We start from the raw sequence: 18,975 nt of genomic DNA, 5'->3' as shown, positions 1-18,975 counted from the left end.
TCTCGGTATCTTCGATCTCCTAACGCAAGAACTTACGATTTTCGTTACTTTGATTTTAAATGCTCTATTTTCTACTTTAACTTGGTGTCTTTAAATTGACTTTGTACATAATTTCGAAGATATGGGGTGTCTCCAGGACAGTAGAATTTTATCCGAATAACAAATCCCGTTGGCAAAAGAGCACCTCTATTTCGACGAACAAAATTTTGCTTTCAAATTTGAATTCAAAGTGCTTTCTTCTCCAATAATAATTCCAATAACTCGAATTACCAAAATTAACACTCCTTAATCCCAATTCTCGGATTGCAGGATCGCGTGTTACCCCCAAAAGGACCCGATAAAATCGATCCAAAAGCACTTGGCGTGCGAGGAGAACGAGGAGGCTGGGAAGATGTCGATGGCGTACACGTTGGAGTCCCGCGAGTGCTCGGACGGGCCGTTCGCCCGCGCGATGATAATCCCCTCGGAGGAGTCGGCCGTGAACAACTCGAACAAAGTAACCTCCCTGCACGTGTGCAAGGGGAAGAACCACCCCGTGCACCCCACCTCCAAGATAATGTACGGGCCGAGGCTGGACAAGTGGCCGCGGAAGGGGAGGTGCGAGAACGAGGAGGACGCAGGGCGGGAGACGGCGCCCGTCTCGTTGATCGGGTGCACGGCCAGCAGGAAGCAGGCCACGGCGAGGATCACCAAGTGCCACACGAGGGAGGGCGAGCGGGGCTCGGCTGGGCTGGGCGCCAAGAGGTGCCTCGAGACCCACGTGCCCCGCAACACCGACCGGCCCACCGCCGTTTCCTTCGTCCTCCCCCTCGACAAGCCGGCCGCCTGCCACCACAGCGTCATGGAGGCGAGGGTGGACGAGTGCGGCCCCCGCACCCGCATGGTCAGCTACCCCCACGAGGACAACTTCTCCGGCTACATGGAGTCGAGGAACGTGGAGGACGGGCCCGCCGCGAGGATAATGCAGCAGTCGCTGGACACGGTGGACGGGGCGAACGGCTACTACGCGGCCGAGGGGATGGCGGAGGAGGGGCGCAAGCTGTGCCGCGCGTCGTCGGGCTGCGCGACGAGCTGCGCCAAGAAGCAGAAGCAGTTGCAGTGCGAGGGCAGGCCCGCCGCCCCCCTCGCCGCCAAGCCGAGGGACGAGGACTCGAGGGGCAAGGAGCAGTGCCTGGGGATGAGACGGTTCCCCAGGGGCAAGGTGTGCCCCGCGTACTGCTGCAAACCCACGCCCAGGCCCAAGTCGTGCACCACCAAGTACGACAAGGATTGCCGCAAGCCGGAGGGCAAGCCGGACCCGCCCGCCTGCCCCCCCCCGTCCGCCGAGAGGCCCAAAACCTTCACCGACGCTCACCTCCACCCGAAGAAACCGGACGGGGTGAAAACCTACAAGTTCTTGCTCGTCCCCTGCACCATAGTGGACAAAACGCGGCCGCCGGACGACTGCACCAGGCCCAAGGAGAAGAAGGAGAGGCTGGACTGCGGCGAGGAGAGGGAGAGGGAGAAGGTAGAGTGCGACGAGGAGGAGATTCCAAAGATCAGTTCGGAAGAATTGCTCACTCGTTACAGGGATTACTTCTCGCCCAACACCCTTCACCGTTACGAGGTCTGCCGTTCCAAGAGGAACGGCCTCCAGGATCAGTGCAAGCTTCCTATCCCGCGCGCCGTTATCGAATTGAAGATGAAGGAGCTGAGAGCCAGCAGACAGAGAAAGTAGAGGGATAAATGGACGGGAGGGGAGGGGAGGGGACAGGCGCTTCGAAGCTGCGCCCCAAGTATACTCGAGAAAAAAGGAAAAAAAAAGGAAAAAGAAAAAAAGGGAAAAAAAATTGTAGTTCTCGAAAGTGGAATTGTAATTGTTTCGGTCTATGAAATCTTTGTGGAATAAAATCATCATACGATGCATTGAAATAAATAATGAAACGAGGTGTGTGTTTCAGCTTTCGTTGTTTTTTTTTTTTTTCTTTTTTCTTCTCTTTAGAATTAGGATTTTTCGACCAGCGAATTTTTCCGTTCTTTCTTTCATTTAAAAGAAAACGGATGGATCCCCGGCGAAAACGGAGCCACCGATCCTCGCCGATTCTCGCCGTTAAACGTCGTTACTTTCACGTCGAAAGCTTCGTCGTTTTGCGAAATTAAAAAAAAAAAAAAACGATTAAGAGAACGACGACTTAGAAATACTTAGCGTTGAAATCTTGATAAACTTAAGCTCGAACTCGGTAGAATTATTGCGTACGTATATAAATAAATATGAAAATCGGCCCGAATGTATCGACCATGTATCGATGATTAATCGAGAGATACTTTTTTTATAGACGGAGAATTCAAAACAAACGAACGAACCGGTAAAATCCACTGGGAAATCTAAAAAGCGAATAAACAATATGAAAAAATTCAAATCTCGGGAATTGCACGCAGGAGTTGTTTACATAGACTGCGACTGCTATCATCGAAACGGGCTGCAGCACGATTGTCCGCGAACTTCTTGCACTGGTAAGCGAATAATTGAAAAAATCGTATCGATCGATCAAGAAACGGAGAAACAATTGTTTCGTCATATCTCCACGCTTAATTTTACAGGTCCTCCTTGCAAAGTGAAACCTTGGCCCAAATGCGACTTGGGTATGTACTTTATGAACAAGTGGAACAAATATTACGAATTTTTAGATACAGTGCCGCCGATATCATTTTGCGGCTCGAAAGAGAAGTGGCAGGCGATTCTCGAGGAGGAAAGGCAAAAATTGAAAGAGAAGCTCGAGGAGAAAGAGCGTGGAGAGAAGGAGGACGCCGACGTTAAAACCGAGCGTGTACGCGAGATGCTTGCCGACGCAAAATAAACAGAGAGAGAGAGAGAGAGAGAGAAAAGTAAAAAAATAAAAAAACAACAAACGACGAAAATTCGATCGGATAAATTTATCCCCTCGACTCTTACATGACGTCTCGTTTCGATGAGTTGGGGAAAACTCGACTGGAAGACGACTGGAAGAAAAGAAAAAGCCTTCGATATTTATCGATCGAATAAACATTCATAATGGGCGTTCGATTAGTATGCGACGCGGGGCCGCAGTCATTTGCGGCTATTTGCGTTTTGTGATTCTTTCCACGTTGGGAACGCGTACACTAAAAGAAACAAATGAACCGAACGTGTGTACCGGAAGCCGCGGTACACAGCCGCGCGTCTCCGCCAAGAATACTGTTTTATTTCCGGCACGGCCAATATACCAAAATACCACGAATTTCTTCTCGTTGGAAAACGAGCGTCGTAAACCAGCTTGGAAACTGAATTCCTTTCTCGACGACGCTTCGAGAAAAAAAGCTTTTAGGAAAACACGCGTTCGAAATATAACGGCGCATTTCCACCCGATCTCTCCGCGGAAAGTTGTAAAACGCGGCAAGTTACGCTGCCGTTACGTTCCTACCCTCTCCCTTCTTCGAAGTAACTGGAAGAAAAATTGTATTTATACGAGATAAACCGTTTCGCTCTAAATATCCATTTCGTAATTGGCGTTATCTTGTACAACCCATTCGGATTGACGTACTACACAGCGAGGAAGGAAAAACGCTTCTATCTGAAGTGGTGAGATTTTCCAAGTGCTCTTCAAACAAGAAATTAGCCTTCTTCCGTATAGGACCAACACGATAATTACGTTTTTCTTATCTTCATCTTCTTATTCGTAGCTAAAATACTCGAAAATTAACTTGAATTCTTTCTGGCTCTTTAAAACTCTCTCTTTAGAAAAATTCTTTTATATGGTAGCAACTTACGAGCCAATGATTATATTTTTCTTATTCTAAAAATAATCGAAAATTAACTCGAATTCCTTCTGGCCTCTTTCTTTCCAAACTTTAAAATTAATATCAATATAGCATCAACACGATAATTACATTTCTCTTATCTTCATCTTCCTATTCTAAAACAATCGAAAATTAATTCGAATTTTTTTAAAATTATATAGTATATGGTATACCAATACAAATAATTACATTTTTCTTATCTTCATCTCCTTATTCGTAGTTAAAATAAAAATACTCGAAAATTAACTATACATATACAGTTTTATAAAAATAGAAAGCGGAATCGAAAAAAACAAGAGTTAAAAATTTCGAATAAAATTACTCGATCATTTATCAAAATGCTCGAATAACGTTTATTCCTTTATCACAATCAATCCCCTGCTCGACATCATTGCGATATATACGTTTCGAAAGGCAATGGATTATCGAAATTCGCAACCGTTAAATATCTTCGAAGAAAAGAGCAGCCAATTATATCAATCTAATCCGCGCCAGGACTTGGCTCCCCGCGTTTAAAAGGCGGACGGTTCCGCGAATTAAAAGGTGGAGGGCGCCGAAACGTGGCTCGTGGCTCGTCAGGAAATAACGGAGCCCGTGAGCCAACCACTTCCGCTCCCCGCCTCCATTTGCATCCGACACGCATTTGCATCGCGGCGACGGCGTCTGAATAAGAACGGGAGAACCATTTTCTTCCATTCCGCTCCGACCACATCCTTCTTCGTTCTCTCTCGAGGACGAGTCGATCGATGCCGCCGATCATCGAGGACCGCATCGAAGATACATTTATACGAGGGAAGAAGAGAGAATAGTTTTCAATTTTATTCGACCTTAAGAAACCTCAAGAAAAGCAAAATTTTTTAAAGATGAGTGATAAGGTCGTAGCTCTCTAAAAATATTCCTAAAAATATCAACGATTTCCCGATGTTCCTTTTCCAAGCGAGAAACGAGATATCGGTGAGATTGGTTCGTAGGCTGAACCACGTAGAAACAACGGTGGATTCGAGGGAGGATTCGAATTTAAAACGAGGAGTTTCTCCTCGTCGTGTCGTGGAACGAATCGAACGAAGGAGGAAGGGAAGGAGACGAGGAGATGCTGCGGTGAGGAGGAAGGAGGAGGGGAAGGAGACAAAACGAGAGGGGCGCTCGCACAGGGGGCATTCCGAGCGACAGGGAATCCAAGAAGGGACCCAACAGTGGGTTGTAGGCGGAAGAAAGATGTTGGAGAGTCGTCGTGCTCGAGATCGAAGAGGAAGGATGCGTAAAGTGGACGTAGGAGGCCAAGGAAGATCTGATTCTTGCGAGTCGAAGCCGAGGAATCGGTTTAGCTCGCAATTCCATGGAATTTCGCTCGTCGATGGATTCTTCTCGAGGTTTAATAAGATTTCTACATATATAGGGTGATAAAAGAAAACTTAAAACTTAAATTACACTTTACACGATACGAATGGAAATTAACGAGATGGAATTAGATTCGAAGGAATTACTTTCAACTATCTTCCAGATCTCTCTTTTTTCATATATCGATTTCATTTTGTTTGCTCCAATTATCGTGACCTATTATTTCGCGGAAGAACGAGGAGAAATTTATTACAACGAGGAAAACTCCTGACGTGGCGCGGTCGTAATGCGTCCCGACCGTCACCACCTGTACATTTACTCAGTCGAACCGCGGATATATAACCGCGTATCGAGGCGTGTTCGTTAAAATATACGTTAAAAACGGGGAACCAGTTGGCGGATGATCGATCCCGCGCGTCTACGCTTCCCATAATACACACTTCTCTTTCTCTCTCTCTTTCTCTCTCTCTCTCTCTCTATATATATATATACAAAAACAAGGACGAGGGCAAATACGATTGGCTCGTGATACCGGTGGAATATCTGGACGGAGGCGCGTTTTTTATCGCGAGGACGGATAAACGGTGGATCGTGCATCGCGCAATGATTTCGCTAACGTAACTGTTCGTGTAATTTAAGACACGTGCAACCGTTACAACCGATCGCTTTTTGCGGTGGAAACGTGAGGCAGTACGAAATTTAACGCTACCGTGGAACAGAGAGAGGGAACAGAGAGAACACGGGGGCCCAGGTGCTGGAAAAGAAGAAGGAGGAGGAAGAGGAGGAGGAAAGGAATGGAGTGTGGAGTCCGGTGGAGAAAACGATGCAACCCGGAGAACGTATACGTGACTAAGCAGGCGACCGTAGAGATCCACGACCACACGACGAGTTCCCGACGAGCGCGGCGGCTATTGCTCGGCTTGCAAAACGCAGGAACGAGCTGGAACCGAGAACGAAAGTTCCGGAATTTTTCTTTACACCACCTCTTTGCTCTCCTTCTTCCATTTCTTCCTTTTTTTCTTTATTATTATTTTCGAAAATTACAGAAGAGAAGGGAGATATAATTGAAGAGGAGGAGAAGATAAAAGTACTGGAATTTTTCTATACACCACCTCCTTGCTCTCCTTCTTCCATTTCTTCCTTTTTTTCTTTATTATTATTTTCGAAAATTACAGAAGAATTACAGAAGATATAATTGGGGGAAGAGGAAGAGAAGATAAAAGTACTGGAATTTTTCTATACACCACCTCCTTGCTCTCCTTCTTCCATTTCTTCCTTTTTTTCTTTATTATTATTTTCGAAAATTACAGAAGAGAAGAGAGATATAATTGGGGGAAGAGAAGGAGATAAAAGTACCGGAATTTTTCTGTACACCTTCTTCTTGCTCTCCTTTTTCTATTTCTAGAAGAGAAAAGTAATATAATTGCTTGCGAGGAGGGGAGGGAGATGAGGAGGAGACAAAAGTACTGGAATTTTTTTGTATATCACCTCCTTGCTCTTCTTTTTTTTTATTATTATTTTCGAAAATTACAGAAGAGAAGAGAGATAATTGGGGAAGGAGGAGGAGAAGACAAAAGTACTGGATTTTTTTGTATATCACCTCCTTGCTCTCCTTTTTTTTTATTATTATTTTCGAAAATTACAGAAGAGAAGAGAGATATAATTGAGGGAGGAGAAGACAAAAGTACCGGAATTTTTCTGTACACCACCTCCTTGCTCTCCTTTTTCTATTTCTAGAAGAGAAAATATAATTGCTTGCGAGGAGGAGAGGGAGAGGAGGAGAAGACAAAAGTACTGGAATTTTTCTACTCCTTGCCCTCCTTTTTCCATTTCTTCTTTTTTTATTATTATTATTTTCAAAAATTACAGAAGAGAAGAGGGATATAATTGCTTGAGAAAGGGCGTACGAGATGGAAACGAATCTGTGGAAGAAACTTGGAAGGTGAGAAAGAGAAAATTTTGTTCATTCGTCGATTTGATAAAATTTGAATTTTCAATAATAATGTTTGGGGGTGTAACGCGTGGCGAGATCGAAACAAAGAGGTTATGCTGGAAGGATGAGGTTGGCCAACGGGGAACGGACGTGGGAAAGGCGAGCGAGATTTGAAAGGGAGAGACGGTGTAAAACCGATGTGGCAATGAGGCGGAGCGCTCACTGCCTCCGGTAACAAATTAAAATCCTCCGTCCCTCGTTTCTGCACTCGGCTGAACTTGGAAATGCGAATCTTCGCTCGCAATTATTAGTACACCGTCGAAAGACACCGTGTTTTAAATTAATCCTTCGATGAGAATCTCCTCTCCGGACGGTGAAGCGGCCGAACAAAGCCAGGAGTCAACGATCTTTATGGATAATCGGCGTTCATCGACGCGTCCGTTCGAATTCCTTTCCAATTCGATTGATATACACATCTTCCTTAAGATCCATTTGTTTCTCTTTTCTGGAATACGTTCTGCGAATACGAATAATATACGTTGGAAGGAGGAGACTCGTCACGGAATCGACACAATTGATATGCAAGGACTTAATAAAATACTTTTCAAAAGGTGAAAGTAGATTTCTAGAGGATTTACATGTAGACGAACTAACGCAGATTATTATTATTATTATTATTATTATAAGAGATAACGCACAAATGTAACGGATGACGAGACCGCGTTTAACCGAACAAAGCGAAAATGAGATTTGCCCGTATAAGGAAAACGCGATCCTTGTAACGAGCCTTGCCTGCATATTTAAACAGGCAGCTTTCCGTTTTATTATATCGAAATGAAGCGAGATTAAAATTACTTGCCGTGTTTATATTATATATGAAGTACATCGAAATATAACTCTAACCGAGTGAAAAAATATATCCGTTCGAGCTAAAAAACTGTAATAACGAATACGATAGATACGAAGACACTACTTATTCCGGATCGGGAGTTCTTCCGAGGAAAATTTCGTGGAATTTCCACGAAAGTCGCGCGATAAGAGTTCTAACGCATTAGAAAGCATTGTACGTTCGAAGGAAAGTAGAAAGGAGGGGAGGGGCTACACGTTTTACGAATACCACGCCGAGTAACGCGATAAAAGAGGTTAAGTGGTGTTTGAGTAGAAATTGATTTGCTTGCGTAAGAAGAGAAGACCGAGGTGAAGAATACGGTATCACCTTGCACGGTCAACGATCCGACGAATGGAGCGCCTTATACGATCGACCATGATCTTCTGCTCCACCTTGTAGGGGGTGTACGACCATTAATGGCTGGTCATGAGCTGCTCGGCACATATATAGGCGTAGGACTCGCATACGTAGAAAATGAACGATGATAAAAAAATTATTTATCGTTTTATACGAAATTTTTTATTTTCGATTAGAAACATAGACTCGTCAGATCTATGTGAATTTTATGTGTACGATGTAAATGTTTCATTTCTGTTCGTAGCGGTGCGTTGGAATTGTGGAATTGAGGTTAGAGAAGATAGTTTCTACGCTATTGGTTAACGCATAACATGTGCATGACGTTAACGATTACTTTTCTTATAACGGGTTACACGTGTAGATCCAGATACGAGATCTGGAAACGTTTATAAATATTCCAAATCTTATAAAAGAACATTACGTTTTCGTGAAATTTCCATTTATGTACGTACGTATTAACACGATTTCTTTAAATGTCAATATTTTTTAAAACAACATTTCTTTATACGTTTATACGTAAAATTTTATGTATAAATGAATTCCAAGTGTATATTTTACAAAAATGAATTCCAAGTGTATATTTTACAAAAATGGATTTATAAAATCGGATCCAAGAATAAAAAATTAAAAAATTTAACTTTCATATCCAATTGACTTTTAAAATGTGATTATGAGGGGCGCCATGTACAAAGACGGTGTGGCAAGTTTACCGAACGTCGGTAATAGTAGAAAATGTGTTTCCACGTATCGATTGCGATGATAACTATCGGTAATGCTACTTTCTGTAATGTTGCAGTCGATAAATGTAATTTGCAGTTTCCTTACTTTCACTCAGCAATAAATTTATTATTCCTAAACAAGTAATTCCACCATCCTTCTGTTATTATAATTAATAAAATTTCTATTTATATTCTTTTCTCACACTCGTCGACAAAGAATCATTAGCAAACAACGTCCATAAAATATTTATAATCTCATCAACAATAATAACTTGGTTAAAAGAAAAAACAAAGAAAAAAAATGAGATTATAGCTTAAAATTATGGACATTTAATTACATTAAAAGTTCTCGGATAATTACGGAGAAAAAAATTTAATTTAAAGTTCAAACACGAATAATTAAAGCCTTTACGATGCACACCACCAGGGAACGGATCCTACAATCGTCTTTTTCCCTTACTTTTATAAATTTCATTTCTCGTATCTATGATTATAAACATCTCCGATTATAAGACAACGCATGATGACAATTAAAATGGCATTTATAACAAATATTCGAAAAAAAAAAATGAAAAATGAAATGAAATAAGGAAGTTGGAGCGGAGGCGTTTGCACGTCAATCTTCTCAACGCAATTAGCTTAATTATTCGAATAATTAGTTAATCTTGTTGTTCGATTCGCGCCTACGGCATTCCAGCGATCGTAACCTTGCAATTAATTTCTTTCTGTCAAGGTGACGCGCACGTAACAATGCCTATTAACAAGATGATTGTTCCGAATTGTAAATCGGAATATTATTTCGCGACGCGCATTGTGCCGCGAGTGATTAATTGCCGGAGTACTTGTTAAACAAATCTATGAGTTGCAAATTGGCGATACAATTGGTGATCGAAGCTTTCGAATTTTTTTTTTTTTCTTTCTTTTTCGAATCGAAATATTAATCGACTCACCTCGTTTTTTCCGAGAATCATGCCGACTACTTTTAGGTATAGATTTTCCCTTGGCAAACTCACCTGAAAACGAAAAAAGAAACGTTAATGAGATGAAAGATCGATTTTCGAAATTTTGAATAAAAATAATAATTCAAACGTAATTCTTTACACGGATTAATCATTCTAATTATCGAATCTTCTTGCGATATAGTAGTTAATAGTCTACACAGTTGCAGTACATAAATTTAGTTAAACGATTATAATCATCGGTATATTGAACACGCCTACTCTTACGATTACTTCATCAGAGTGAAACATCGCCCATTAAATCGAAACTAATCAGAATTCATCAAGTTACCAAAGCTCAAACGTGAAAACAACTTCCTATGCATCAAGGACAATGGTAAGAATATCATTCTTCTACTTTTAATATTTTTCCAAACACGTTAAATGCAAGTTTAATAGATAAAATTTTGATTGATACAATATCCATTTATCAGGAAAATACTTTCAGAGAATTTCACATCAAAATTAATCCCTCGAACAAAAGAACGAAAAGGTCGAAAAAATGAAAGAAGAGAAGGGAAATAATCGAAAAGAATAATTGTCGGTGAACGATGACTGGAAATGAAAAATGACAGCACACAATTCTTTAATTTCATATAAAATTGAATAAAACAGTTCAATAGACGAATGTCCATTTGAATGAATAATATTCTCGAAAGTTCTACAATTAACTTCGAATAAAAAAAGAGAAGAAATAATTGTCGAGAAATGATATTTGGAAAGAAACGGAAGACGACGGATTCAATTACAAAAGAATTGCATACAATTCTTTAGTTTCATATAAAATTTAATAATTGAATAGATAAAATTTTGATCCACAAAATGTTCACTTGAATGAAAAATACTCTCGAGAATTCCATGATTAATACTTCGAAGAAAAGAAGAGAAGAAATAATTGTCGAGGAGCGATGATTGAAAGCAAATGAAAAATGACAGGTTCAATTATAAAAGCAATTCTTTAATTTCATATAAAATTTAATAGAACAGATAAATAGATAAAATTCTGATCCACAAGTTCTCGAGAGTTCCAAAATTAATATCTCGAAAAATAAATTCAAAAAAACGAAAGAAGAAGAGCGAGAAGAAATAATTGTCAACGACTGGAAGGAAACGGAAATTAGGTTCAGTTACAAAAGCACACAATTTTTTAGTTTCGTATAAAATTTAATAGAACAATATATAAAATTCTGATCCATAAAATATCCATTTACGAAAAATATTCTCGAGAATTGGAAGACTAATCTTTCCAACAGACTCAAAAATAAAAGAAGAGAAAAAATAATTGTCGAGGAAAGACTGGAAGGAAACGGAAAATGACAGATTCAATTAATTAAAAGAATTGCACACAATTCTTTAGTTTCATATAAAATTTAATAGACGATAACAGTTGAATAGAATTCAGGTCCACAAAATATCCACTTACGAAAAATATTCTCTAAGAAGAGTTGGAAAACTAATCTTTCCAACAGAAAAAATAATTTTCGAGGAACGACGATTGGAAAGAAACGGAAGACGACAGGTTCAGTTACAAAAGCACACAATTCCTTAGTTTCGTATAAAATTTAATACGAAACGCTTAAATCGATAAAATTCCGATCTACAAAATGTTCATTTACGAAAAATATTCTCAAGCTTTCGAACAAAAGATTCAAAAATAAAAGAAGAGAATAAAATAATGGTGAAGGAACGACTGGAAGGAAACGGAACACAATTCCTTAATTTCGTATAAAATTTAATACAAAACGGTTCAATCGATAAAATTCCGATCTACAAAATGTTCATTTACGAAAAATATTCTCAATATTCATTTCGAACAAAAGATTCAAAAATAAAAGAAGAGAGTAAAATAACCGTGAAGGAACGACTGGAAGGAAACGGAACACAATTCCTTAGTTTCGTATAAAATTTAATACGAAACGGTTCAATAGATAAAATTCCGATCCACAAAATGTTCATTTACGAAAAATATTCTCAAGCTTCCGAACAAAAGATTCAAAAATAAAAGAAGAGAGTAAAATAATCGCGAAGGAACGACTGGAAGGGAACGGGAGACGACAGGTTCAGTTACAAAAGACGTTTTTCACGGCGTGGCGCGCGACGTTAACGGACACGCAGATCCACGCTCCAATTCGCGAGGCCACGCTCCGCCACCGCGGACGTCTTCGTCGAGGACGCTCGACACAGCGTCCACCGCTTTTTGCCTAACTGTACCCGTACGTAAGTTTCGATTAATCCTGCTCCGCTTCCGCGCGAGAACAGCATGAGAAAATTCGCACGTGCACTCGAATTTTTCTCCGGCCAATTCTCTTCATAATCGCGAGAACTTTTTTTTTTTTTCGAGCGCGCAGCACAGACTCTCTTTGCGGACTCTCAAGAGATGGATAAAGAGATAATAAGCGGTGCTTATTACACAGTGGAGTTCAAAATTATGGGAATTTTTGGAGCGAAAGAGAGAGATTTTTTTACGAAGGCGCAGACAGACGGAACGCGTTTCGTGCTGAACAATCGTTAGGAGATTTTTGGAAGAGATTTTACGAGGATAAGGACGAGTGTTGACGAGGATACAAGAGTTTTCCTGAAAACGTAGAAAATCGTTGTGGACTTTATTTTTCCAGAGGAAAAATTTTCTCCGAGAAAGAACTTTGGAAAAGATTTTGAAGAGATCTCTTCAGTGATCAACGCGTTACGTGCGAGTATTATACGTCTTCCTCCCAGACTCTCGCTAGAATTTGTTTTGGATGCGAGAAGAGTTTTAGAATTTTACGAGAGTACGTAACGTTCGATTCGTAAACGTTCTATTGTACAGAGAGATGGATGAAAGCGATAGCGTTACGTGGAAGCAAACGTGGATTTTTACGCGGAAGAAAATGGCGAGTCACGAGGTCAATGGGAATAAAATTGAACAATAAAGAGAGCCTTTCGTTCGATTATTTCGAGAAACGTAAAAAGTTTGCCACGAAAGAGTAGAATCGCGCTTCGATCCTCTGCTCGCCGATGATAATTTATCCAACTGCTATGCACTTTCTCTCCTCTCGACGAGCAAACGAGCACAGATGGAGATTGAATTTTCGTCTCGAAGGAGACGAACATTCCCCGTATCTCTGTTCGTTCACGACGTATTTTACACGTTTTGTCTCCGTAATTAGTAATCATTCAATTTATTATAATTGGAGTAAAATTAGTTTCGTTTTGATTCAGAGGAGCTCGAATAGCAATCGCTCGAGGCAAAAATCGGATTTTCCAGAGGAAATCCCGCGATATAAATTCGATCGAGTGTTTCTCGTTCCCTTTTTAACGATGTTTGAATCTGTCTCGACATTTGCAAGTTCGATCTTCGAGTGTAAACTTCGATTAGCGTAAGTAATTCTCTGAACAAAAATTTGGAAGAAAAAGAAAGAAAGGAAGGGAGAAAAAATTACGATTGTCAGGGTTGAGACTCGAACGGTTTAATTATCGCGATAAAATATCCAGTTAAACTTTTTTTCCCCCACAAATTTCCAACGTTATTTCCCCGGGGAGGGGAAATTGATGATAACAAGGATCTATCGGGAAGGTCGATTTCGACGAGAGATTTACGATCGAAACTCATCAATTACTGTTACCCGGTCTTTTACAGACTTCCGATTATTAGTGAATGATTGATTAGACGTCCAATTAATTCCCCGCTGCGTGATAAAAGAAATCGTAAACGTGAAAGCGGCTTTCCCGAACTTTCAGGAAGACTTTTGTCAGTCGGCCCGCGGGGAAAATTTTTAATTAAAAATCTCGAATCGACCGGTGAGAATTTAATTAACCTCTTGTTCATCCGTTGAACAAGAAAAAAAAGGGAGAGAGAAAAACGAAAATTGAAATATTCAGGAAGAAAAGTGCATGGTTTGGACGTGATGAATACGCTGCCATTACTCGTCGACAGGCGCGAGATTTAAAAATTTTTCAACTCTTGCATCCAGTTCACGACGTGATATATAACCACGATTTAATTATAATATGTATATAGGAGTTACGTTTTCAGCAAGAATTTTCAACAAACTTTCACGACAATTAAACAATCTTCGCTTTTCGTGTGTGCATTCGACGATGAAGCTTCGTGAATTTTACATCTCTTCCTCGGGGAAAAAAGGAAAAATCGATTTGTACTTTAAACGTTCTTTCTAGAATGCGATCCAAAATTCGATCTTCCATGGAATTTCGAGGCTTCTTTCGGCCGAAAATCTTTTCGAAATCCGTTCGAACGTGTTATTATCGAACGATTGTGTTGCGTACGTGGCGCGCATACAGTGCATATCTGGTACAACAGGAAGCGAGGCACGTGTCTGGAATTGCTCGTGAAAGCCGAAAGTAGATTCGAGTGGAAAATGTCAAGGAACCTCGTCCACCAATTTGTATTCTCTTCTCTGTGCGAACAGAGAATCGGTATAAGATTTTACGTTATCCCATTCCTCGAATTCACACATTAATCCGAAATACGGAATTCGAATAATTAACTCGAACCCTCTTTTCGCTTTCTTACAATTCTAAACTCGTTTGAATATAAATGCAAAGTTGAGAAAACATTAAATTGAAAAATGTCGAAGCAACGAAATGTATAAAAATCGAGCAACGTGCGAAAGGAGAAGCAAGGAGGAACAGGATCGATTCAATTAGCGATATTACCGCGGAGAGGAGGGGAGTCGATAAAAAGTCCGAGAGCGGTGATTCGATGTCGACGTTTGTCCTGGCTTAATTCCCCTCGAGAGAATGGAAATGAATTTCTAGAGGCTTTCCTCTTTCCCAAACAGTTTATCCTTTCTCCCCGGTCAAACCGGATGGGGGGGAAAAAGGGAACAATCCTGCTTGTCCACGGCCGAGACGAGCCTTTGGATACAACTTAATTGCCGGTTGTCCGATATTAAAGCGATTATCGCATAATTAGAAGGTAAAAAGTGAAAGGAGAGACGCGTACAAGTCGATCGATCGATAGATCGACGGATGAAATTGCTCGGAGAGCGAGAGATTCTATTTTTGCGCCAAGAGACTCTCTCAGGGCGACACGCTTCGATCCTGCCTCCTTCTTTTTTCTTTCCTCCCTTCGTGGAGAGGAGATTTCTTCTTTTCTTCGAAATCGAGTTTCTCGGAGGAAAATGTAAACGTAACGTTTTCATCGAGATCAAAGCGAGTAAACTCGTAATTTTCTTTGAAAAGTCTGATCGATTCAACGTGTAGCAAATATCGAAATAGAAACGACAAGAATAAGTAGTGTATTTTAATTTTCAGACTATCGTTCTTCCTATAACGTAACCCTCCTAAATTTACAACCGCTGGAGAAAACTTATCTTGCTCACGTTTCTAAATTCTCTTCAGCAAGAGCCTCAATCGTTCGAATATTTAATTTATATTACGCCAGTTTTCGATCGATAAAGTGTTTGTGCGATCGACAATCATTTGCGTAAGCAAAGAGGTCTCGTCATCTCGCGCAAAATGTCAAAACGAATCATCGAAACAATTTTTCGTGATAACGTAAAGCGATATTGCACGATATATTTTTTGCAAAAATATGTGTATGTAAAATTATGCGATACACAGAAATTCGTACCACGATGTTTATTAATATTTTCGAAACGCTCCACCATCTGTTTTTCCTGTTCGCCGAGTTAAATTTATATATATATATTTTAACGAAACGGGTCGTGTTCGTGCTTAACAGCGGCAACAGCGAAATCGAAATCCTTGCTGCAACCCCGCTTTCCTCCGATTCCAAATTCAAATTCGCGAATATTCGAGGCGAGCCACGATAAACATAATACCCCGAATAAAACGCGTTTACAGGATAAAACTCTCGACAAGTATCAAAACTCGCGCTCGAAATTGAATTTAATCGATGGACGAAACGTTTTCCGCTACATTGGAAACCGTTTCGATCGTATTATACGATACGATGATTTGTATCGAGAATTCGTGATTGTTAAAATTCGAATTACCTGAAAAGCCTAGGTAATCGCTAAAACCTTTCGTAATGAGATTTTCATTGAGGATCGGAATAATCGTGATTCCAATCGGGAATAAAATATCCCGAAAATTGGAACTGGGAAAAATTTCTTTCGCGATTCCGTGTATAGGAAATTATATATACATGTACAGGATTTCGTTAGGAAATAATTAACAATCGCGTTAAAAAATAAAAAATCCATCCGACCGTGTTTCTCGTTCAACGATTGGCGTGATAAACGTGGCACGGAGCCGCGTTGATGGAAAAATTAATAAATGAAAAACCCGGAAAGAATTGAAAAAAATTTGCACACAGAGATGGAGAGTTATATTGAAAATATAATTCGCAAAAAAGGAAAAAAGAGAAGAAAGCAAAATAGAAAGATCAATTCTTCCAATCGGAGGTAAAATTTACATCATTGGATCAAATATGAAAATATATGAAAGTGAAAAGAATCACCGATATTTCGACCGCACCTTAAATTTTTCGCAAAATTTTCTGCAACTCGTAAATAATCGTTTCGAAACGTTCCAATAAAAATTTCCTCCTATTCCTCCTGTTTTATTCATTTAGAAAAATGAAAAAATATTGGCGAGACAAGAAAAGCGATAATAAGAAAGAGAAAGAAAAAAAAAGAAAGAACGTACGCTTGTTATAATTTCCAATATCCTGGGATACGTATCGGATTCTCATTGTTGCCGACGCGCTTTAATTACCAGCGAGCTGCCCTTGAGACCTTGGGACCAATTATTAGATCATCCACGAATAAATTTACCGGATCGAAGGAAGGCCGAAACGAATCCGTTATTCTCCACACGCGGCGGCACCAACGTTACGTTTCCTCCTTCTCTCGCTCTTCCACGTTGCCGCGACCGTGCTCGGTTTAATCGTGGAAACGATGAAATCACCGGCTTATTGTTCTTCGAGGAACATCCTCGTAGAGAGGATGTTTTATTAATGCGCTCGAGCAGGCAATCGTCAGGAATTTTTTTTTTCTTTTTGCCACACGCATGCGTTTTCGTTTCTTTCACAGAGATTAATTATTTCGAATTATTTCGAAGTGGATCGTTCGATCCAATTTTCGAGAAATTCTCGAAAAATTGCATTTCACTTTATACTTTATATCGACGTTTTACTTTTTCTTCTTTTTCACGATTTATAAGAACTTCTCCTGCGTTATATATATATATATATATATTTTTTTTTGTATTCAAAGCGCCATAATACAACTCCATGAACAACCGTGGGCTTTTCCCTTTAACTAAACGCGCGCGACTTTCATCAAGGAAAAAAAAAACGAGATGGCCGTTCCATTCACGAACATTTGAAAAAAAAACCCTCCCCGCGAAAGCTTGTCGATCGACAAGCTGAACTTGTCAAATCTTCCTTATTTTTATCAATTCCTTTTCCTCTTCAAATTCATCAATACCTCCTTTTTATTTTAATCAATTCCTTCATCTCCTTATTTTTATCAATTCTTCCTCCTCCTTATTTTTATCAATTCCTCCTCCTCCTTATTTTTATCAATTCCTCTTCTTTCTCGAATTTATAAATTCCTCCTCCTCATTTTTTTCTCCACTTGTCAAATCAATTCAATTAGCCATGCGATTTTCATCGAGAACGAAAACGAGACAGCACTTCCATTCACGAACGTTTTGAACAAAAAAAAACCATGAAAGCTTGTCGATCAACATTGATCTTGACAAATCTTCCTTATTTTGATCAATTCCCTCTCCTCCTCTTTATTTTTATCAATTCCTTCTTCTTATTTTTATCAATTCCTCCTTCTCCTTATTTCTATCAATTCCTCCTTCTTCTTATTTTTCTCAATTCCTCCTTCTCCTTATTTCTATCAATTCCTCCTCCTTTTTATTTTTATCAATTCCTCCTTCTCCCCAAATTTATCAATTCCTCCTTTTCTTTATTTATTTTTATCAATTCCTCTTCCTCCCCAAATTCATCAATTCCTCTTCCTTCTTATTTTTGTCAATTCCACCTGTTCCTCATTTTTAACAATTCCTCCACTTGTCAAATCAATTCGATCCACGCGATCAATAAAATCCTCGTTAACCACTCACCGCTCACTTCTCACGATCGTTTCCACCGATTCGTTCACCTCAAATTCGACGTGATAATATTCTTTCGTACAATCAAACGATGCGACCAATCGAAAAAATATAATTTATTATCCTCGTTCGGTATCTCGAATGTTGAGAAAATCACTTGAATACCATTTCACCGAAATTGACTATTCGTATATTTGTACAAGATCGAATGTAAAGAATGGGGTGCAGTATCCAGACAACTCTTCTTCAATATGAACATCCATAAGAAGCGAAGATGAGATCGTACGTGGGAGAAGAGAGAGAGAAAGAGAGAGAGAGAGAGAAAGAGGCGAGTATCTTCACTGATCGTATAATCGTTCGGTGAAAATAGATAATCAACGACGACACGGTTGGACATACGATATCGACATCCACCACGGCTGGAGTAATGGAGTTGGACTGTATCGAACACACGATACAGTCAGCAATGGACTGGCTCGAGCGGAGGCCGCGTATGAAAGTAAATATTAACGCTGGCCTCCCTTCGTTACGCTCGCGAGCCACATCTTGTAAATACACGGGGCTCACGTGGGTGAGGGACGCGTCGTCAGTTGTTGCTTCTCTTCTCTCTCTCTCTCTTTTTCATCCTCGAGAAATTGAATACCCGTTTTTTGGCTGGATTTAATGGATTAAGTTCGAGGCGAAGTTCGAGTGAATTTCTCGGAGAGAAAAAATCGTCTCGGAGATTTTGAGTATTATTTTTCCCAAATGGACTCTTTTGACGGATACACTCTTAAGGAACAAGTTAGAAGAACACGTTAGAAGACAAGATGAAAGGGGATCGGAAAGGACTCGAAAAGACGCAACGAGATTGACGTTCTCAGTCGCGATAACAAAAATTCATTCGTTCGAAAGAGTGAGTGGGATTCTTCTGAG

At 40.1% G+C, this 18,975-nt stretch overlaps 2 protein-coding genes across 28 annotated transcripts in view; one reads left to right on the top strand and one right to left on the bottom strand.

Moving 5' to 3' along the window:
- LOC114577572 (uncharacterized) overlaps positions 1 to 4,134 on the top strand; it is a 193,350-nt gene extending 189,216 nt beyond the window's left edge. For 5 of the 8 annotated variants that reach the window (XM_062072943.1, XM_062072942.1, XM_062072941.1 and 2 more), the window contains 3 exons: positions 310 to 2,232; positions 2,316 to 2,493; positions 2,581 to 4,134. In XM_062072943.1, the coding sequence (XP_061928927.1) occupies positions 392 to 1,717 (1,326 nt within the window). In that variant the 5' untranslated portion in view covers positions 310 to 391 and the 3' untranslated portion in view covers positions 1,718 to 2,232; positions 2,316 to 2,493; positions 2,581 to 4,134. The remainder of the gene's footprint in view (positions 1 to 309; positions 2,233 to 2,315; positions 2,494 to 2,580) is intronic. The other 3 variants (XR_009829209.1, XR_009829208.1, XM_062072947.1) reach the window with 2 other exon arrangements.
- Positions 1 to 18,975, bottom strand: part of LOC107998119 (ras GTPase-activating protein raskol) — a 302,632-nt gene that overhangs the window by 82,027 nt on the left and 201,630 nt on the right. For 2 of the 20 annotated variants that reach the window (XM_062072905.1, XM_062072922.1), the window contains one exon: positions 9,982 to 10,044. The exons of 17 other annotated variants lie outside the window; for them this stretch is intronic. In XM_062072905.1, the coding sequence (XP_061928889.1) occupies positions 9,982 to 10,044 (63 nt within the window). Of the gene's footprint in view, positions 1 to 9,981; positions 10,045 to 16,641; positions 17,121 to 18,975 lie in introns of those variants that run through there. One more of the 20 variants, XM_062072923.1, reaches the window with a different exon arrangement.

This window comes from Apis cerana, linkage group LG3 (genome assembly GCF_029169275.1).
Source record: "Apis cerana isolate GH-2021 linkage group LG3, AcerK_1.0, whole genome shotgun sequence".
In the NCBI taxonomy this organism is placed as follows: Eukaryota; Metazoa; Arthropoda; class Insecta; order Hymenoptera; family Apidae; genus Apis; species Apis cerana.
Note: the sequence above shows the minus strand (reverse complement) of the source record. Positions and strands in the feature narration are given on the sequence as shown.